This window comes from Eublepharis macularius, chromosome 1 (assembly GCF_028583425.1).
Source record: "Eublepharis macularius isolate TG4126 chromosome 1, MPM_Emac_v1.0, whole genome shotgun sequence".
Taxonomy (NCBI): Eukaryota; Metazoa; Chordata; class Lepidosauria; order Squamata; family Eublepharidae; genus Eublepharis; species Eublepharis macularius.
Genome location: NC_072790.1, coordinates 240,023,281 through 240,045,861, shown reverse-complemented (window position 1 = coordinate 240,045,861; position 22,581 = coordinate 240,023,281). Strand labels below are relative to the sequence as shown.

Below are 22,581 nucleotides of genomic sequence, written 5' to 3'. Positions count from 1 at the left end.
TTGGATGGGTTTACAAACATAAGCATAAAAATCATTATCATTATTCACCCCTTTGCATTTTCCCCATCCTCCCCCCCCCCGCCTTTTCTGGTGACTCCCCGCAGTTTTCCATACCCAACTTAATCTAAAAAGTATATCATATAAATTCATAAAATCTATAATACTAATGTAATATATATCTATATTATACCTACTATCTACTCTATATTACTTATCTTAGTTAAAAATATAAAGATTACATAAGTAATAATAAGTACATATGCTAACTAAGTAAAACAAAATTGTTGTTTTGTGGGGGTTTTTCCCTGTTGGTCTATTTCATAGAATCATAGAACTGGAAGGTACCTCCAGGGTCATCTAGTCCAACCCCCTGCACAATGCAGGATATTCACAACTACCTTCCCCCCACATACCCCCACACACCCCCAGTGAACCCCTGCCCCATGCCCAGAAGATAGCAAAACACCGTCAGGATCCCAGGCCAAACTGGCCTTGGGAAAATTGCTTCCTGACCCCAAAGTGGCAATCGGCCTTACCCTGGGCGTGAAAGAAAGGGGCACGAGAAGGAAGCACTGATGTAACCCTTCCCGCCCTCCCTCTCATGAGCTGCCCAGGTTCACAGAATCGGCATTGCTGTCAGATGGCCATCTAGCTTGTAGTTTGAACTGTAGCCTGCCGTTTGAACTGTAGTTTGCTTACTTGACTTGCTTTTTGTTGAGTTTGCAAACTGCTTTTTGGTCCCCACAGGAGAGAAAAGCAGGATAAATATACCTAAATAAATTTTTAAAGATGTTTGGATTGGGGCCTGGATCCACACATTATTTATTTATTGCCTTTTAAAAACCGGTGCCCACCCTCTTTATCTCCCAAAGCAATTGACACCAATGAAAAAAAACAATACAACTATCAATTAAAATAGAATATTAAAAGAAGCTCATGGAAAGGATTCTCAATGAAGTCTCATTTCTGGTATGATAGGGTGGGGCGCTTGGCTACTGCATCTTGCCCTTCTGGCCTCAGCACTGGAAACTATTCAGCTGGTGGGGGGGCCCAAGAATGATGGAGGGGGTATCTAGGGTTAGATCAGAGCCAGAGTTGAAAAAATATGAACAGGCATCCTTGTGCCCCCCAAATTATCCAACTTTTCCAACTGATAATCCCAGAGGGGTAGCTAGCTGTTTTACCGTTTCAGGAAACGAAAACAAAGGTCTTGTGAAAACTTTAAAAAGACCTACAAAATTTCATTCCAGCAAAAGCTTTCCTGAACTAGACTGAAGGTATTTAATGATGGAAAGATGTGCTCTCATTAAAATCCGGGAGACGGTTGTTTGCTGTTACAAATATTGAAATCAAGGCTCCCCAGTGGAAAATTATTCTTGCTATTCGGCTCAGGAAAGAAAATGAGAAGCCAAAGAAGAGGTGGCATCTCTGCCCAAGAAGCTTGTAGAGCAAGTCGGCAAATCTTCTGCTTTAATCAAATCCTGTTCCGTCTTTAAGATACCGCAGGGATTCCTCTTTATTTCCTGCTCCCCATCTGAGATTATTAGGAGCGCTGAAAAAGTTGGAGAAGAATTGCAGAGCAAGGAGGAGCTGTTGCGGCCCCACCTTGCTAGGGTCAATGTCCAACCCCTAGCCATTTCAGAACTATTTAAAAGGGAAATGTCTTGCACTGGGGAAGAGCAGGAAATAGGCCAGTTCTGTGTCCAGTCTGGTTCAATCCATGAAATAATTTTTTAAAGAGTGAGCATTGGAGCATGTGCAGAGGGCTTTCCCTCTACATAATCTTCAACATACGGGCTTAGGTCAAAAGGCATCCTAGACAAGTGGTATGACTTCCTTGGGGCGCCAGCACTACCTTACATTGATTCCAAAAAGAGAGTGTTTCTGAGCATGAGCAGAGAGCATCTCCCTCCATTAGTTCTGACCTCACATACCAAAGCCATCCTTCCAAATCTGGGACATGTTGAAAGAGCTTGTAGTGGAGTTGCCACTTCTGGTTTGGGAAATTCCTGGAAGGACCTCTGGGGAAGGACCTCAACAAGGTATGGAGATCAATTGTAATTCTGGGAGATCTCCAGGCCTTGCCTAGAGGTTGGCAACCCAAGCTTGTCGGCAGCTCCCCCTCCCCGCCCACCACAAAGCCATTGTTGAGGATGGTGGCATTTGAGAGTAAGCATGGAAAGCCACCTCTGTTACTCTCTTGCCATGAAAACTCTACCAGGGGTTGCCATAAGTCAGCTATGACTTGAAGGCACCCTCCACCATAACCCCTTAAACTCTGTAGAAATGCAACATATTGCAGAATCTCCTCTTTGGTTTCGCGTGTTCTTCCCTGAGCTTAATAACAAAAATCATTTTCCATTTGGGACCCTTGATTCAAATATTAGCAAAAGTGAACAACTCCCTACTTCCGTTTTAAAGGACCGTATACCCATTCTCCAGTATCCTGGTCTCTTGACATTAATTTGCACCCCACCCGTCCTTTGGATCTCCCCCCACTCTTTTTAAATGCTTTTAAAAATGGATCCTTCTTAACAAGCATGCATAAGGAATCACAGTAATTTCTGTTTTACAGAGAATGGTGGAAGGAAAAACTAGCCTTGTCTAGTTTCACATCTTACACAGTGACACTTTGCATCTCCCTTCATTTAGCTGGAAAGTATAGTTTAAAACTCTGTCAATTTCACCTCCCCTTTGCAGGCGAAGATGAAATTAACAAACCCTCTGAGGAACGATCTCTGCCGGCTTTGTCCTTTTAAACTATACTTCCTGGCTAACATTGCCTCTCCCTACAGTTGAGCATCCCTGTGTAAGATATCTTGTGCAGAGAGACTCTAACAAGAAGGGATTTCATTTTTCCCTTCTTTTATCTAACATTTATGTACTGCCTCAAACAGATCCTCAGCCACATTTGTACCCAGGTTCTCCTAAGTCCAAGATGTTATTAGTCATAAGTACAGAGTATATTTCTTTGATTCCTTGTCTTTGACACTTACAGGAATAAACAAAACATAGCCAGAGACACACAAACATTTACCGCCACACACACCTGCTTCTTCCATGTCTTTTTCTTGCTTTCCACTTTTGTTCTTATTCTTTCTCCTTCCTTTATGTACACGTTCTCCCCTTCCCAGGGCTTTTTTTCTCGGAAAAGAGGTGGTGGAACTCAGGACCGCACAATGACATCACTTTGCATGAGCTGGAACAAGGGGGCCCGTGGCGCGGAGGGCGATCTAAACTCCCCTCTGTCTGGAGATCAGGGGGCGGGGCCACCAGCCATGTGACCATTTTCAAGAGGTGCTGGAACTCCGTTCCACCACGTTCCAGCTGAAAAAAAGCCCTGCCTTTTCCTAATCTGATGTAGACGTCAGACCTGGAGATTATTTTATTATTATCCCTTCCTCCAAGTAGCTCAAGACAGCTAACATGACCTCCCCCCTTCCTTATTTTTCTCCTCACAACAACCCCATAAGGTGAATTGGGCTGAAAGAGTAATGGCCCAAGGCGACTCAATAAGTGGCATGGCAGATAATGGATTTAAACCAAGTTCTCTCTGGCCCTAGTTCAACATGCTAGCCAGGACACCACACTGGCTATAGAATAAAGAAGACAGGCTTCTGAGCATACACAGAGTGTTTCCCTGTCCCGCTGTTGTGCAACTTTATCCCACTATCATAATTCTGATTTGGCACCTCAGGGACTGCAATAGAAACCTGAAGCTGTTGTTTGAAAAATTTCTGGCTTTGTGCTTCCTTTCTGACTTACACAGCCACCTCATAACATACACACACATACAAGCACAAACCACACCCTCCAGGTGAAAAGAGGATGTGTTCCCTCATTCCTCTTTTCATATAAAGAGCCCCTGCTGGAACAATCCCTCTCACCTATAGATGAGAGAAAAAAACCCAAGGAAACCACATTTCTTGCAGCCCAATCCTTGGCCTAGGGTTTCAGAAATAAGATGCATTGAGTTTAAGAGGATTTGCTCCCAAGTAAAGGCACACTGGTAAAAATATTTGTCAAAAAGGGAAAAGGAAACAGACTGCTAGAGTTCTCCTTATCTAGTTTTGCTGTACCTGGGCAGGTGAGCGTGTACCTGTCCGCCTCCAGCCCTTTTAATTGGTTGACAGCCCAGGGGTGGGTCTTGGCTAGACATTCCAGGATGCAAGAATCCTGTACGGAAGCTCCCAAAGCTTCCTCCTCCGATGCACTTTAAGTGCAAGACCAGGGCTTAGTAACAGGAACCTCGTTCTATTGCAGGCGTGTGAAGGGACCAAGGGAAAAGGTAAGAGAGAGGGGGAGAAACTCTTCAGTTGGGAGATCTGTCCATTACTGGGAAATACAGATTATGCACAAGTGTCTGTGTTGGTCTCTTGCAGAAAAAAACAAACTAAACGCTTTGTGACATCTTCAGCACAGGGGGAAAAAACCCACACTATGGGTAAGGGGGGAACTTCAGCAGGGTGGGCCCCCCAGTTTTGTTTTGTTGGCAACTTGGTGCAAACTTGATATCTCTGTGTGGAAATCATGAATCCATTTTAGTATGCACCTCTGAAAGTGTGGAAGGACCTATGAATTTTGTGCACGTATACCTAACACGGTGTGCAGGCAGACATGTGCAAAAGCCAGACTGCAAATATAATGCCCCCTTCACACGAGCACACATAGATGGCACAACCATCTAGTGCAAGCCATGTGCAAAACAAGAAATGGACAGGCGTGGGAACACTTTATGGACTTCCCCCCCTTACAGGACACTTTATGGACTTCCCCCCCTTACAGGAAAGTACCAAACCTGTAGGGAAATGCCGTTAAAGTTGTCTCTTTCGCTCACTTGTTCTTAAGAACCAAAGCATGTCTTTGAAATTGGCCGATCTCAGACCTCAAATATCCAGCTGCAGAATTGTCTAAATTTTTGAAATCGTTTTTAAAGAAAGTGCTTCTTCGCAGCATTATGTTCAGGTACTGCCCAGAGTTTGTATAACTGGGATAAACTTTGACACGCTTCCTTGGAGAAAGAATTCCATAATTTACTGCCCCAAAGACCTCATAAGCTGTTTCCGTAAAGCAATGATTCTACATGTCGCTTTCTTTGTATTTTGTTATCTGCCCTGAGCCTGCGAAAGTGGGAAGGGTGGAATATAAATATAATAAATTAAATTAAAATTAAATTAAATTTTGCTGCTGTGAAGCAGGGCTCATTTTGAGGGGGGATGCACAGGAATGTAGTTCCGGTAGTTCTCCAAAGAGATCACATGTCAGGTGGCCCCGCCCACCTGATTTTCGGCCATTTTGGGCCCATTGCGGCCTGGATTGGGGCCGAAATGGCCAGGATCGGGGCCGAAATGGCCAGGATTGGCCCGGAAATGGCCAAGATCGGGCCTCTGATGGTTGGTGGATCACTCTCCCGCTCAGCAGCGGCCCGATCCTGACCATTTTGGGCCCCTTTTCAGCCATTTTAAGCCCCTTTTTGCCATTTTGGGCCCGATTTTGGCCCTGAATGGCCAGGATTGGGTCCAAAACAGCCAGGATAGGTGATGTCAGGGGGTGCGGCATATGCAAACCAGTTCTGCTAATGACACACTTCCAGTGATGTCAAGGGTCGTGGCATATGCTAATAAGTTATGCTAATGAGTTATGCTAATAAGTTTCTGCAGCTCATTTTCTACTAAATGGCCCCTGCTGTGAAGTATTCTCATGGCAGCTTTCAGTATTTATTTATTTACATTATTTATAGTCTGCCTTTTTCACTGAGATTCAAGGCGGATGACACAGCATAAGTCAATACGATTAACGACTGGGACTTTCATAAGCAATACAACAGGGTAAGAATAGCAGAAATGTGAAAACAAACAGAAATCCTACACGGAGATGGGGGTGGGGGGAGGAATGCTGAAGCAAAGTATAAACCGATCGATGTGACATATTAAACATTGTGGAACCATCGAATAGGAGCATCTTTGCAGCAACAGGTAGTACAAAATCAAATACTTATCCTTTTATTTTTTATTTATTTTATTTTATTTTTCTTTACTCAACTTTTAGTCCGTTCGGCCCACAAGAGGGCTCTGAGCAGATTGCAATATAAAATTTAAAACATGGTAGCATAAAAGTAAAATCACAATAAATATCATTAAGACAGCAGCGCACAGCTGATGCACTAACCCTCCAATACAGACAGAGCCCATGGGACAGAGTTGTTATAGCCGTTGTTATAGCAGCAGAAACCAGGGGGTTGCAAGACTTGCGTCCCCCTATGGCAGGAGTCCAGACGGGTGGCTCACCCGCCTCAACCACCATATGCCTGGCGGAACACGAGACATCTTACAAAAGAAGTGTAAAGAGACGCAATGTTAGCTGGAAAGAGTAGTTTTAAAAGACAAAGCCAAAAGCTCTCAATTTCACCTCTCTACAGCAGGGGTCCCCAACCCCTGGGCTGTGGGATGGTCCCAGTCCGTGGCCTGTTAGCAACTGGGCCGCACAGGAGGTGAGTGGCAGGTGAGCGCAGAGCCGGCTCCAGGGAGCAGGTGAGGGAGGGGCAGCCACGCCTTGCCTGGCCAGCCCTGCACTTTTCATTAGAAATATCACCTCGCCTGGCCGGCTGACCACAGCACAACCACAGCCACACCGACCACAGCACAAGGCAGCAACTGCGCGTGTGCCAGCTGGGAGCGGGAGGAGAGACCCAGAGGCATGATGGGAATCAACTGGCCAGGCGAGGTGATATTTATAATGAAAAGTGTAGGGCCGGCCAGACGAGGCACAGGCGAGGCGCAGCCGCCCATCCTTCCCCCAGGTCCATGGAAAAATGGTCTTTCACGAAACCGGTCCCTGGTGGTGCCAAAAAGGTTGGGGACTGCTGCTCTACAGAGCTCGCAAAGATGGCGCCTCAGAGGGCTTGTTAATTTCCTCTTCCAGAGCCTTCCCGGAGACCAAGAGGAAATGAACAAACCCTCTGAGGCGCCATCTTTGCTGGCTCTGTCCAGAGGTGAAATTGACAGAGTAAACTTCGCAGCTAACATTGTGCCTCTTTACACTTGAGCATTCTCGTGTAAGTGTAGAGAGAGACTCTGTTGTACAGGCCTGGCAGAATGATAGCAAATCTTGCTGGGCCCAGGTCTACACAGACAGAGAGTTCCACCAGGTAGGTGCCAGGGCCGAAAACGCCCTGGACCTGGTCGAGGCAAGGCGATGCTCCTTGGGGCCAGGGGTCACCCGCAGATGTTTGTCTGCTGCGTGGAGCACCTTCCTGGGAACATACCGTGAAAGATGGTCCCACAGGCTTTTACCAAAGCATCTCTACAGCACAGTCTTATTACCTGGATAAGAAGGTCCTCCTGAATAACTCCGTTTTGCAGAGTTTGTAGAAAGCCAGGAGTGTGGGAGCTTTTCTGACCTCTTCAGGGAGGCTGTTCCGTAAAGGGGGGGGGGCACGGGCACCACAGAGGTGTATGGGCAGCTGTTGATTTTGTCCACGTGCAGGGCGGTACCTGAAGAAAGCCCTGCTCGGATGAATGAAGCTGCTATGGTGGAGCATAGGGAGAGTGGCAGTCCTGTAGATACGAAGGACCAAAGCCAGGGAGGGCTTGGTATATGTTAGCCAAAACCTTGAACCAAGCCTGGTAACTGATTAGCTGCCAATGAAAGGACGGCAGAATAGGAGTCATACGCATGCTTTGCCTAGCTCCTGATGATAATTGAGCTGCAGCGTTCTGTACCGGCTGGAGTCTCTGCGTTGACTCTGAGGGGAGCCCCATGTAGAGTGCATTGCAGTAGTCAAGTCTCGATGTTACCATGCCATGGATCCAGGTGGCCAGATCGGCTGTGTCAAGGTAGGAGGCCGTCTTCCAGGCTAGACAGGCATTTTTTTGCAGCAGCTTTAATTTGTTTTTCTAGCAGCAGTGCTGGATCCAACTTACCCACCTCTTTGGGGCCATCACCTTCTGCACCTCTGGAGGGTTGAGTTTTAAAAGATCAGTAATTGTTATATCGCTGTGGTGTTTTACTGCTATAGCAATACAAAAAACTGATTTTATTATAAAAAGTCTGATAGGGAAAATGGCAACAGCAGGGGCAGATGTAAGGAAAATAACACTAATGTAGACGAGACCTTAAAAAATGTGCATGTTCCCATTGATGAAATAACAACACAACATAGTAACATTTGATTTATATACTGCCCTTCAGGACAACTTAATGCCATACTCAGAGCGGTTTATTATTACCCCCACAAACAGACATCCTGTGAGGTGGGTGGGGCTGAGAGAGCTCTGAGAGAGCTGTGATTGATCCAAGGTCACCCAGCTGGCTTCAAGTGGAGGAGTGGGGAATCAAACCCGGTTTTCCAGATTAATAATAATAATGATAACCAGCATTTGATTTATATGCCACTCTTCAGGACAACTTAACACCCACTCAGAGCAGTTTACAAAGTATGTCATTATTATCCTCACTACAATCACCCTACGAGGCGGGTGAGGCTGAGAGAGCTCTGAGAGAGCTGTGACTGATCCAAGATCTCCCAGCTTCAAGCCAAGGAGTGGGGAATCAAATCCGGCTCTCCAGATTAGAGTCCTGCAGCTCATCTTTATTGAAAGATCATACCAAAGCAGGCTTGGGAAGATCCAGAAGGCAGACGACGTTGTGTAGATGCTTCCTCTAAAAACAGTGGTCAAGTTTTGAAGCAAAGGTGAAGCAAGATGTCTGTGTGGAAGCAGCCTTGTTCTGAATCTCCTCGGTAAATGGAATTTGGAGCAGAGATTTACTGGGTCCCAAAGCGCAGCTGGGTGCGGGGTAGGGAGGCTCTCTGTGATTGTTTCAAAGGAGTCACCATGTTAGTCTGTTGCAGCAAAATAAAACAGAAGTTCATTATCACATTAAAGACTAACAACATTTATCCCAGCCTGAGCTTTCATTCGTCAGAACTCGGTTTTTCAGATACTATGGGGGGAAAAATATGGAACCATTTCTTCTTCCTAGTATCTTGAAGAAAAGAGCTCTGACTCAACAAAGCTCATGCTGGGATAAATGGTGTAGTCTTGAAGGTGCCACTGGACTTCTGTTTTATTAATCAGATGCTCTGATGGTGAGCCACAGGCCATGACCCTTCTCCAGTCAACAAAGCCACAATACGCTGTTATATCCAACCACAAACGACATTATTTATCCTGCTTTTCCACCGAAAAGGTTGTGGCAGTATACACGGTTCTCCTTTCCATTCTAGTCTCACAACAATCCTATAAGGTAGGCTAGGCGGAGAGTCATCCATAAGCTACACAGCAAACAGGGATTTGAACATGGAGCTCCTCAGGCCCTATCCAACCCTCGCCACCGCACCACACCAGTTCAATTCCCTCCCCTAAACAGGATTCCAAACGGAGCAACCCACAGTTTGCGGTCGTATGTAAGGACAAAGTTTGGTTTGCCACAAAAGCTGTGCATGAGAGGAGAGAGAGCGTGAGCCCCAAGTCCCCCTGGCTTGTTTACTTAATGCCTGAAGTGGATCTCTGAGCAAACCCAAGGTCTGATGCAACTGCACAACACAACTGCTTAGCCAATAAGTTTCAAATGTGCATTAACACAGCTTCTGGGCGTTTTCAGCTATGGAGTCTGGCAGCTCCGATCTTCTGGACATTCTCTTTGAGCAACGGGAAGAACTGTTCCCCACCGGCAGCTTCTCTGCAGCAGATCCCAGACTCAGTTTCCCCCTCCAGGACCACGCGTACGGATGCATCCTGGAGAAACCTTGTGAGATGTGGTCACCCAGCAGGGAGCAGGTAAGTTGGAGGGTGACATTATATCGTTTTAGGGCTGTCTGCTGATGGACTCGCTCAAGGTGGTTGTACACAAAATCATAAAGATCACAGGGAGAAGCCCTCTGGAGTGTCCCATCTGCCAAAGAAGTTTGAACGGTGTGCACATAAAAGAGGGCCTTTTTGGTGGTAGCCCCATGATTATGGGACAGTCTCTCCAGGGAAGTGCCCCGGCCCCTTCACTCTCTATCTTCAGGAGATAGATCCAGAGGAGTTAGCCGTGTTAGTCTGTAGTAGCGCAATAGAAAAGAGTCCAGTAGCACCTTTAAGACTAACCGACTTTACTGTAGCATACACTTTCGAGAACCACAGCTCTCTTCGTCAGACGCATCTGATGAAGAGAGCTGTGGTTCTCGAAAGCTTATTCTACAGGAGGATACAGGGACTTGGCAACCTTACATAGAGACCACCCTCCAAAGCAGCCATTTTTTCCATCTCTCTTGACTGAAGATCAGTTGTAATTCCAGATCTCTAGGCCCCACCTGGAGGTTGGCAACTCTAGCTTGCCTGGACCAACAATCCCCCCTTCCAGCCTACAACATGTAGCCTTCCAGCATGTAGCCCAAGGCCCTTCCACCCTGCCTACAACTGTGTTTCTGCTGCAGGGCCAGAACGACAGCGACTCTGAAGACCTTCTGCGAATGTTCATCAACCCCAATGACGTCTACAATTCAGGGAGTCCCTTGGCCTCCCCGGAGAGCGACAGCGGGATCTCTGACGACCCCCGTGAGGACACCCCCTTGCAAAACGAGGCTGTCCCACCAGACTTGTCCCCCACGGCCATTTACGAGGTCATCTGTGACACTGGGGTGATAGAGGGGCACCCAATGCCAGGGAACATCTTCTCCAGCCACCTAGGTAAGTGTGGGGCAGGTGGTGGGGGGGGAAGGCACCAGTTTGCCAATAACCTTTGGAGGCTGTTGACCAGCTACCCTCATTTGGATTCATCTTCACATTTCATCCACTGCCTGCTTCCCCTCCTCCTGGGTGTGTGTGGGGGAAGGGGAGGTAGTCGTGAATTTCCTGTATTGTGCAGGGGGTTGGACTAGATGACCCTGGAGGTCCCTCCCAACCCTATGATTCTATGATTCTTGAATGAGAAGAACAGAACCTAGTCGATCCTTGGCCTGGGAGATCTGCTGGAGTGAAGGACACGTCTGTCTCCACAGCAGAACTCCTTGGAAAAGCTTCACTTCCCTGTACTTTAGCTCAGATCCACTTGGCAAGACCTGAGCTGCCAAACTGCCTTTCAAAAGAAGCGAAAGCTAATCAACTGCTGTTCACATATGTGCTTTCTTTTTGGTAACCTCACCTCACAGAACGGCCTACCCGAGGAGGTCAGAAAGCTCCCATTCTTCTGGCTTTCTGCAAAGGAAGCAAAACCGAATTATTCAGAGAGGCCTTCTACCCAGATTAAAGGGCTGTGTCCTGGGGTCACTTTGTAGAAAAAGAGCAGCAGGAACTCATTAGCATAACTCATTAGCATATGCCACACCCCTCGACATCACCTGAAGTGTGTCATTAGCATAACGGATTTGCTTGTGCCACACCCCCTGACATCACCTATCCTGGCTGTTTTGGACTCAATCCTGGCCATTCAGGGCCGAAATGGGGACCAAAATGGCAAAAAGGGGCTGAAAATGGCCGAAAAGGGGCCCAAAATGGTCAGGATTGGGCTGCTGCTGAGCGAGAGAGTGATCCACCACCCGTCAGAGGCCCGATCCGGGCCATTTTGGCCCCAATCCAGGCCAAAACGGGCCCAAAATGGCTGAGAGTCAGGTGGGCGGGGCCACCTGTCATGTGACCTCTTTGGGGAACTGCCAGAACTGTGTTCCGGCGCGTTCCCCCTCAAAATGAGCCCTGGCTGTGTCATAAGAAATGGTTCAGAGAAATGAATTGGTGGGACAGGGACTGTACGCTACTCTGTTGGGTACTGTCAGCTGACGTAGACATGCACCTGCTAGGAAGTTTCCACGTTGCTAAACATGCCATGTAAATTAGTTATGCTTTGTTTCAGAAAGATCTCATCTCTGTGCTCGGCTTTATGCTTGTTTTTCAAATTTTCTACTTCCATACTTTACTATATCTTTTTCACTGAATGTCCAAACTGTTGTTCATTATTGTACTTTGTTCAGCAAATGTCCTATCTGCTGGTTATATTGTATTTTCATTTGCGCTGTGTAATCCACCTTGGATCTTAGTGATAAAAGTGGACGATAGACAGACAGTCAGACAGATGGGTTGCCAGCCTCCAGGTGGTAGCTGGAGATCTCCTGGAATTACAACTGATCTCCAGGCAACAGAGATCAGTTCCCCTGGAGAAAATGGCTACTCTGAAGGGTGAACTCGAAGGCATTATAACCCATGGAGGCCCCTCCCCTCTCCAGGCCCCTCCCCCAAAATCTCCAGGAATGTCCCAACCTGGACCTGGCAACCCTGACAGGCAGACAGGCAGACCATAGCACCAACATCTCATCGAGCCTCTGTTGAAGAGACAGCACTTTTTTCCCTCCAGGCTATTGGCAACCTCATCCATGTCCATCCCTGAGGCCTGTCCCCCTCACAGCAGAAAACACGTGTCTTTGTTTCCCCAGAAAACTGGACTCCTCCAATAATGCTTCCAGAGGCCTGCATTACAAGCGAAATTTCACCTACGTTCTTCGAAAACTTGACAAAACCCAACATGGCAGATCTTCCCAAGGACCCGGTAGGTTTCTGAGATCCAAAATGGCCTAGTCCAGGGACTGAGTCCAGTGGCACCTTAGAGACCAACAAGGTTTTCAGAGTATAAGCTTTCAAGAGTCAAAGCTCACTTCGTCAGATACAAAGCAAATAGAAAGGGCTTGAACCACAATCCTATCATAATCATGGGGTGCCACATGACCTGCTCTGACCAATTGCTGTTAAGAGCCTCCCCATTGGTCAGGCCAATTTTGCTGTACTACCTTCCTTTTGCCAGGAGTTGGCGCTAGTGCATAGGCTGACTACAGGCTAGAAGAATTCTAGTCCCAAAGGGGATCTGAGGGTTGGCTGTGATGTACCTATTGAAAGGGCACTCTGCACAGATTCAGAGGTACTTTTTCTGCCATGCTAGTAGGAGTGGGGAACGTTCTGGATAAATAGCACGGCAGGGAAGGATTCTAGTTCTAGAGAGTGACAGGTTCCAAAGCAAGCTTTGAGGCCCTCACGCTGCTGAGATGCAGTAAAATTAAGCATGATTTGAAAAATAAATGTAAGTTTACAAATCAATACCCCAGAGAAGCCTACAAGCAGGGCTTGGGGGTAGCAGCTCTTCCCAGCTGGCTGCACCCCAGCACATGGCAATCTGAAGCATTCTACCTCTGGAACCAGAGAGGTCATTCAACTAGCCTGGTAATAGCCAGCGACCAACCTTTCTGATTTGTCCCACCCCCTTTTAAATCCATCTAAGCAAGCAGCGATTACATCTTGTGGCAGTGAGTTCCGCAAGTGAATTGTCACTGTTGCATAAAGTAGTAGAAGAAGGCGGGGCAATGGATGCCATTCCCCCGAGGAGGCATCCATGCCACATAAAAACATAAGAAGAGCCCTGCTGTATCAGTCCAGTGGTCCATCTCGCCTCAGCTAACACTGCCTGCCTCTGGGTGGGACAGGGCTCTTTCTTACAGCATCACCTCCCTGGCTTCTTCCTGACGGACGAAGAAAGGCGGCTGCTGAGCCAGGAGGGCGTGTCAGTGCAAGGCACCCTGCCCCTCACCAAGGTACGTGGCTGTGCAAGCAAGAAGGCCCTGGCTGCACGAGGGAGGTGCGAGGGATGGAACAGGTGCGTATGTACAGCCAGAGCGGGGAGGGACCGTGGCTCAGTAACACAGCATTTACTTTGCAAGCATAAATATGTTAATCGGTAATACGTACGGGGTACACGTGTGCAGGTGTGTAGCCATGTGTGCAGTCAGAAAGTGGCATGTTTGTGAGGGTTGGCAGATCGTAGACAAGAGTGCCTTGGCATGGGCCAATGTATGACAGACCCCTTCTCCGCTTCGCCCCCTGCCCCAAACACATAGGCAGAGGAACGGGTTCTGAAGAAAGTGCGGCGGAAAATCCGGAACAAGCAGTCGGCTCAGGACAGCCGCCGACGGAAGAAGGAGTACGTCGATGGATTGGAGAGCCGGTGAGAGCGGAGCTGGGGCGGGGTGGGGGGGGGCTGTTTCATTTTATTTATTTTAAAAATGCAGCGTCTTCCACTTTTCTGACTAAGGGCTAACAACCAGTTTAAAGGGATTAATAAATTACCCGAAGGTAAGCAAGTATTAAAATACAAAGGCGCCTTAATCTTTAGCGGAACTTCTGCTACCATCAGAAACGGCGGTGCCACAAAATCGTCCAGATCAGCAAAACGCATTCTGAAAAAGTACACCTTTTACAACACACATCGCTCAGCACATGGCTTTGGCCAGTCCACAAAGATGGTGCAATGATTTTTTTTTTAAAAAAGGCCCGATTCGTAGTAGAGAACAAGCAAAGTGTGAGTAAGGCATAGACAGCAGGACTGTGGGGCAGATTTAAGAGGAAGGTGTTCCTTCAGAGATATGGATCCCCTGTCTTGTAAAGATAATGAAACAAGAATCAAATTAATAACCAGTGTAATTGTTTCAACGCTGGCCAGACCAAGAGTGGGCCCTGACTTGGCTAGCCCAGGTGAGCCTGATCTCGTCAGATCGCAGTAGCTAAGTAGGGTCAGCCTTGGTTAGTATTTGGGTGGGAGACTTCCAGTGAAGACCAGGGTTGCAGAGGCAGGCAATGGCAAACCACCTCTGTTAGGCTCTCGCCTTGAATATGCCACTAGGTATATACGCCATAAGGTATATACGCCATAAGTCTGCTATGATTTGAGGTCACTCTCCACCACCAGGCCAGAAGTGGGCATGTTTTGGGGTTTGTGGACCACATGTGGGTCTCCACCGAGCATGAGTTAGAAATGAAAGAGCTGGTGTTCAGAGTGCTCAAAAACAGAGGGAGACCCAGATGCAGTTCTGCCGCCTACTCTGTTGCTCTTAATGGCTCTTAAACACATTGTTTAGCATTAGCCCATTAGCAGGTTGCTGCACAGACAAACTGAAGGATGAATGAAAAGTTTCTGAGAGTCGTAAGTGGGCACCACCCGCGATTTGCCTGTCTCTGAGCTAGAGAGTCACCCACCTGAGTTGTCTGCAGAATAGTAAAGAGTCCAGTAGCACCTTTGAGACTAGCCAACTTTATTGCAGCATAAGCTTTCAAGAACCACAGCTCTCTTCATCAGCATCTGATGAAGAGAGCTGTGGTTCTTGAAAGCTTATGCTACAATAAAGTTGGCTAGTCTTATAGATGCAACTGGACTCTTTCCTATTTTGCAACTACAGACTAACATAGCTATTATAATAATAATAATATGTTTATTGCTTTTCCGGCAGAAGCCATAAGCCATACAAACACCAACAAAATATGAACTGTACTCTTGAACATATCCAATTCATATAGACATAACTCATCATTATCACTTCAAACTATCTAAACTCATGAAAATCTTGTTTCTTTATCACCGTGGCTAAAAAGGAAGCCACTATAGCAGAGGTTTGATTGTCAGGAAAGTTATCAGACAATAACAGTGAGATTGCCCAAGGAAGGAAGGGAAGCTTTTCTTTTAACATAATAGGAATAATAAATCTCTCTCTTTCCTTACTCCACTTAGGGCAAAAAAAATATTATATGATCCAAGGTCTCTAACTTTCCTTGCCCACAGTCACAAACTTGTTCAGAATAAGGGAGTCCAAAGAAACGACCAGAAAGCACTTTAGAGGGGAAGGAGTTAAGTCTAGCCAACGTGAAGGCTCTGCGTTGAGCTGGAATCTTTAAAGAATAGCAATAAGATGGAATAGCCTCTGGGGGTGAAAGTCCCAGGGATAAGCCCGAACATGTACGTCTGGCTCCCTGGAGAGTACTGCTGCAATCGAGATCCTTTAGTTTTAATTTTATAACTCTTAACATAGCTAACTCCTCTGGATCTTGTCTGCAGAGTAAACCCTACCAATCTGTTGCGTTTGTTCGTTACTTTACAGGGTGGCAGCATATTCAGCCCAGAACCAGGAACTGCAGAAGAAATTGCAAGAACTGGAGACGCACAACGTGTGAGTTTGCCTGTGCCCCATATTCTCTACTCTCTGCAGAATTCCACAGGATACCAGCGACAAGAAGAGAACTGTTAGATCAAACCAAAGGTCTAGCAGAACCAGCATCTGCTCTTTCCAGCTTAGCCGCCTTTGACACGCTCAAAAACAAAATTGAAGGAGGCTTTCCCTGTCCCCAAACTCTGGGATTCAGAGATAGGCTGCCCTTGAGCGTGAAGGTTCTACTTAGCTATTGTGACTAATTTGGAGACTAATATGAACGGAGGAGTTTTTCTCTGCAGCAGCCGGTGGACTGGCTACAGCCTGCTAAGTAATTTTTCTCTGACCCTAGGTAGCCCTTACCAAATTTTAATCAGGATTTTTTAAAAAAACACTCAAGTTGCACTTTTAAAGAAAAACAGAAGCAAGAGATCCATATTTTACTGCTGTATCTCTCATTGGATTGTTTCCTGTGTTATCCCCTGGCCATGTCTGAGACCACGTGCTCTGTGAGCGTGAAGCTCTTATTGTGTAAAGCTCCGTACGCTTTAAGCTCCATACACGTGAAGCTCTCTATTATATGAAGGGACTGGGTTGTGTAGCATAGCACTACTTTTAATAGTGCATCTCATCCATGGGATGTATGAAGTCGTAAGGAAAGAGTGCCTCTGAGCATGTGCTACAAACAGCCTATCCCTCCAAGTGAGATGGAAACAGTTTCAAAACAGCCTTGAGTTGCGGGACCCCGCCCACACACTTTTTGAAAGTTCCCGGGAAGAAATGATAGATTTTATCTAGAAAAACTTTTAGCCGACAAGGATCAAGAAATTGCTCTAAAGGTGGCAAAATTCGATGTACAGGCCATACAGATCAGGAAGTATTTTATAGGGGGAAATATTTAAATATTTTATAACTTCGGGGATTTAAGTATTTAACAATTTGGTTTTAGGGAACTCAGGTCTTAAGGTTTTAAATATTTAAGAATCCGAACTCTGGAATTTTATTGGACAGCTCTGTAAATAATATGACTTACCTGGATTGTAGGTTGTATGTTATTACTTTTGGTCTCTGACCGTAATAAATATACTGATTACTTACACTTTTTGAAAGATGTAACCCTTTCCTCATACAAGCAGGGCCTTTACCGGGGGCAGGGTGATTTTAGATTTATTCACTGCTGCTTTCTTCATCTCTGCTTCTTGATGGCCAAGCAAAGCAGGCACTGTGGACTTTCTCAGCGCTGCAGACGGGAGGCGGCGACCCTATTCTGTGTTCCCCCTATTTGGTGGAGGTTGGGTTGCCAATCTCCAAATGGGACCTGGAGTCCTCCTGGAGTCACAAATGCTCACCTAGAAAAACTGGCGGCTTTGGAGGGTCATCTCTACGGAATTATTTTTCCACTTCTGAGCTCCCTCCCTTCCACGGGCTCTACCACCCATATCTCCAGGAATGTCCCAAACTGGAGTTGGCAAGTCCTCTGATGCTGTTTCTCTCTCTACAGATCCTTGATCAGCCAGCTCCGGAAGCTCCAAGGACTCATCAAGCAGACTTCCACCAAGGCGACCCAGACCAGCACGTGCCTGGTGGTAGGTGGGAAGGCAGGTGGATGTGGGCAGGTGACCATGGGAGGCTATATGCTTGCTGACTGTGGTTGGCTTTGGAAGCGGTACAGTGGCTACACACCTGGGATCAATCAGGATAGGGAGCAGCTGTGGCTCAGTGGCACAGCACCTGTTTGGCATGTGCAAGGTCACAGGTTCAATCCCCGACATCTCTAGTTAAATAGACTTGGTAGTAGGTGGTGTGAGAGACTGCCCGGAGACCCTTGAGAGCTACTGCCGATCTGAGTGGGCAATTCTGACCTTGATGGTGTGTGTGTGATGTGCCATCAAGTTGCCTCCTGCCTATGGTGACCCTATGAATGAAAGACCTCCAAAACATCTTATCATTAACAGACTTGCTCAGATCCTGCAAACTGGAGGACGTGGCTTCTTTTACTGAGTCAAGCCATCTCATTTTAGCTCTTCCTCTTTTCCTACTGCCTTCCACTTTTCCTAGCATTATTGACTTTTCCAGAGAATCTTACCTTCTCATGATGTGACCAAAGTACGATAGTCTCAGTTTTGTCATTTTAGCTTCTAGGGAGAATTCAGGCTTGATTTGATCTAGTACTCACTTATTTGTCTTTTTGGCCATCCACGATATCCACAAACCTCTCCTCCAACACCACATTTCAAATGAATCAATTTTCTTTCTTCGGAGGCATCCTTTAGGAGTAGGAGGAGGGGCCTTTAGCACACCCACACAGACCTTATTCATCTGGCCAGTTCTCCACCCAGAGCAAATTATTGTTATCTAAACAACAAAACTGGCTTACATTTGAGTGCTTGACTACACGTACGTTTCCCCAGGTGCATCCCTAGGTGGGTGTATCCCAGTCTTTGCCTCCCAGGCATGTATTGTCCCCAAATCAGGATTACAACATGGTAGGGAGAGGGTATGTAAGCCTCCCCCTTGCATTGTTTTCCTAACCTGAATTGCCCCATAAGTATCAAAAGCACAAATCCCTTTGCTTTTAAAACACGATTCTTATTTGTGTTGGGAACATCACTCTCCTTATTAGGAGGTTTTTAAAAAGCAACTGTGCTTTTAAAAATATCTTCGACAGGGTAAGAAATTTATTCTCCAGTAAATGCAGTGTGTGTAGCATTGGAGAAGACATTTCTTAATCTGCCTCATATATTTTTAAAAGGGCTACCAGCCATGTGACCATTTTCAAGAGGTGCCGGAACTCCGTTCCACCACATTCCAGCTGAAAAAAAGCCCTGGTTCTATTGCCTCCAGTGATTGTTTCTTTTTTTCAAAATCTTTCCTTCCACCTATAGATCCTCATCTTCTCTCTTGGACTTCTCATCCTACCGAGCTGCAGCTCCTTGCTTGGGAGGACCCAGACAAGTCAGGAAGAGTACCAACCCTCTGGAGGTAACTTATGGAGGAGGTGTGAGGTCAGAGAGGAAGAGAGGGAGGAAAATGGAAGAGGCATCAGATTCTTTGTAAGTCAGATAGAGCTTCCATTTACAGAAGAAGTATACCTCTGAATGCCAGATGCTGGGAACCAATGGCAGCCATTGCCATAATGCTGTGCTTGTGACTTTCCAGAGGCATCTTTGAAGCAGAACGCTGGACCGAGGGAAGAACGAAATTGCATCCCAAGAGATAGCAGAGCCAGAAATATGCCCCTATTGATACCCTAGTCTATCTATACCAAAAGTTGAGTCCAGCGGCACCTTAAAGATTTCCAGGGTATAAGATTTTGGGAGTCTCCCTTCGTCAGATACCGAGGCATCTGATAAAGGGAACTTTGGTTCCCAAAAGCTTATACCTTGGAAATCTTGTTGGTCTTTAAGGTGCCGCTGGACTCGAATCCTGCTCTGCTACTACAGGCCAACATGACTACCCACCTGAAACTATTCTATCTACGAAGTTCATTTTTATCCAACCTTCCCCCAAGGAGCTCAGGGCAGTATTTACAGTTCTTCCTTCCCCCGCTACATCCTCACCACAACTTTATTTATTAACTTACCTGCTTGCTTCATTTATATCCATTCTTCCCAAGAGGGACCTAACTAGAGGTGTGCACCTGAAAAATATTCAAGTTTCCCGCTTCGGGTTTTCTCCAAGTGGGAAAACAATTCAGGTGTTCAAATGCTTCGGTATGCTCCATAAAGATTTGGGAATCTTCACGGAGCACACTGAAGCTCAAAGCAGCAGTTTTCTTGCCATTTGCAAATGGCAAGAAAAGTGTTGCTTTCAAACACCTGCTGCTTTTTAGGTTCCCTCCTCCCCCTCCCATCAGGTGAAAAAACCAGCAGGGCAGGAAGTTGGAAAATTTTCTTGCTGTTTGCAAATGCAAACAGCTAGAAAAGTGCTGCAGCTGCTGCTCCTTTGCCTGAAGCTTCCCGAAGTGATACAAATTGCTTTGGGAAGTTTTGCTTCGGGATGCCCGAATCGGCTCAGCAATGCTGGGGCTGATTTGGGAATCCCGAATCTTTCCACATTGGACCCAATTCAGGTTAAAAACCCGAATCGGAAACCTGAAACACACACCCCTAGACCTAACCATTCTCCTCCAGCCACACCCTCCAGTTTGATGGATCTGAGCAAGTCTGTTAATGATAGGACGTTTTGGAGGTCTTTCCTTCATAGGATAGCCATAGGTTGGAGGCAACTTGATGGCACATAACACACCAAGATGCTAGTCTTAAACTCTAACCTCTTTACCACACTGGCTCTCCTCACTCATTTTTTTCCCTCCTTTCCTTCTCCTGCAGTGATTTCCAGAACAATCCTGACTGAGGGAGGACTGTCTGATCCGGAAGAGCCCCCCGGTGCTGCCGAACCAGAATCCGCTCTCTTGAAAACCGAACAGGTCCAGGAAGGTTCACTGGGTCTAGATGCCAGCAGTGGAGAGAAAGGGGCCAAAGACAGTCCCTCTAGCATCAGAGAGCCACTTGTGAACATGTCCGCTCCAGGCCCCCTTGGGAACTCCGAGGCAGAAGGAAAGGAGGGCTTGCTGGCTAAAGCAGAGAAGCGCGAGCCTGAAAGAGACCCAGCCAAACAAACACATGCGGATGAGATGTAAGAGCTAGAGAGGTTCTATGGAAAAAGACTGTGGATTCAAAACATCTGATCGGGGACTCTCTCGCATGATTTCTGCAACCCTTCTAGGCTGACGCAAGCAGCTACACATCTCCCAAAGGCAGTCAGTTCAGCCAGTGAAGCAAGCAAACTCCTTGGTTTTTTGAAGGACACAGAGCCAGATTCAAGGTAGTCTCTGCACACTGGAGAAGTGAGCTGTGATTCACGAAAGCTCCTGCCCTACCACAAATTTTGTCAGTCTTATAGACGTTACTGGACTCTTGCTCTTTTCTGTCGCCACACTGGACTACATAAACGCTATCTTTCCTTATTTATGGGGGACGATCTTCATTTTCGGGCCTCCATCTCCAATAAATCAAGGTCCCAATTTTTTGCCTTTTAGCAACAACTTTTAAAATTTTTGTTTCTAAGTTTGTCTCTCTTCGGGTTTCTGCCCCCAGAAGGTGAACCTCTGTGTTTGGGTTGTGGTGGGTGTCTCTCATCTCTCATGTGCATCACACATGGAAATGTGCGCACGTGAACATTAAGGCTAGCTGTAATGCGCTGTCTGATCATTCACATGCCAGCGAAGCTGATTTTGATTGGTGGATTGCAAATCACAGGACAATTGCATTTCCCCAGTTGTAGCTGTAACCAAATGAACAAAGGCCGTCTTGATTGTACAAACAGTACGGGGCTAGATATCGTGGAATAAAAGAATCCCACAGAGCTGAGCTGTCAGCAATGTGCAGTTGGGAGCTGGGGAGGGGACAGAGGGAAGCAGGGATCCTAGATCTGACAACTGGTATCTTACAAGTATGTCCCTGTCTTCATCTGAGAAACATCAACAGGTATACAGTGACTGTGCCTTGAAATGAGTGAATGAATTATGAAAAGAGCTCTTGAGCATGTGCAAAGTGTATTTTCCCTTCCCATCAAGCAGAAATCTGAAATTAGGGAACTGGACTATGGAGTCTGGTACTTCCAAGCAGATGTGAGACCGATGGTTGTTCTGGGTTTTCCGGGCTGTATTGCCGTGGTCTTGGCATTGTAGTTCCTGACGTTTCGCCAGCAGCTGTGGCTGGCATCTTCAGAGGTGTAGCACCAAATGTGAGACCCATCACATTTCCCCCTTTGCTCCCGAAAATAACCATTGGAGATTTGGAAGTTGCAGTTACAGGTAAAAAGCATTTGAGGCAGCATAGAAATTAGGTGGGGGGAAGCACAGAATCATTTCCTATGGCCAGGGCCAGCACGTCCATTGAGGCAATGCCAGAAGCCACCTCGAGCACTGACTGGGGGCAGGGGTGCGCACTGGAGGGCTGGCGACGGCAGCGCTGACAGCAGAACGGGAGGGCTAGGAAGCTGCTCTCATGTGCCGCCCCGGCTGCCTGCTGCGCCTGGCCCGCAGGTGCCCAGCCAGGCGCGCATGCTGGTGGCGGCAGCACAGGACAACTGAGCAGGCAGCCTGCCAGCCCTCCCACTCAGTTGCCCTATGCTGCTGCCGCAGCTGCCAGCACACAGCTGTGGGCTAACCAGGCATGGCAGGCAGCCAGGGCAGCGCAGGGCAACTGAGCAGGAGGTTGGGAGGTCACCTGTGCGCCATCCCAGCTGCCTGCCTCACCAATGGGGCAGCTGGCTCGCAGCGGCACGCCCTGCATGATGACATCAGGCGCAGTGGGGGTAGCAACACTTGGGGGCAGCAACACCCCTGAAGCTGCCCCTGGGTGCAGGTATCTGGCCTCAGGCGCCGAAAAACCTGGCACCATCCCTGCCTATGGCCCACCAGGACTCCTACATTGTTAACAATTGCCTGACAGGCTAAAATTCAACTGGGGCAACCTTTCCCCCTTCCACACACGGAGGAGCAGCTATCGGGTGAAGCCATCGTCGGTTTCTTGAGCAGCTGCAAATGACACGCTGCGTCTTCCAAAGAAAATACGTCAACCTGAAGTGCAGCCGTCCGCACATACTCTGAGTCTCATCTTTGTTTTCTGCAGAATCTG

At 47.1% G+C, this 22,581-nt stretch overlaps 1 protein-coding gene across 1 annotated transcript; it reads left to right on the top strand.

Moving 5' to 3' along the window:
* The first annotated feature begins 4,195 nt into the window (after nucleotides 1–4,195).
* CREB3L4 (cAMP responsive element binding protein 3 like 4) lies at nucleotides 4,196–21,304 on the top strand. The gene is made up of 10 exons (XM_054989904.1): nucleotides 4,196–4,288; nucleotides 9,604–9,779; nucleotides 10,421–10,673; nucleotides 12,410–12,522; nucleotides 13,448–13,555; nucleotides 13,859–13,965; nucleotides 15,890–15,958; nucleotides 17,439–17,523; nucleotides 18,823–18,919; nucleotides 20,269–21,304. Exons 2-10 carry the CDS (start codon nucleotides 9,606–9,608, stop codon nucleotides 20,577–20,579), a joined length of 1,317 nt encoding a protein of 438 aa, XP_054845879.1. The 5' UTR covers nucleotides 4,196–4,288; nucleotides 9,604–9,605; the 3' UTR covers nucleotides 20,580–21,304.
* Nucleotides 21,305–22,581: the final 1,277 nt, after the last annotated feature.

What these genes read in the sequence shown, in the direction of transcription:
- CREB3L4 (XM_054989904.1), top strand. Translation starts at nt 9,606, where the DNA reads ATGGAGTCTGGCAGCTCCGATCTTCTGGACATTCTCTTTGAGCAACGG. An exon ending in GAACTGGAGACGCACAACGT is followed by an intron (nt 15,959 to 17,438) that starts GTGAGTTTGCCT and finishes CTCTCTCTACAG; the next exon opens with ATCCTTGATCAGCCAGCTCC. An exon ending in AGACCAGCACGTGCCTGGTG is followed by an intron (nt 17,524 to 18,822) that starts GTAGGTGGGAAG and finishes TTCCACCTATAG; the next exon opens with ATCCTCATCTTCTCTCTTGG.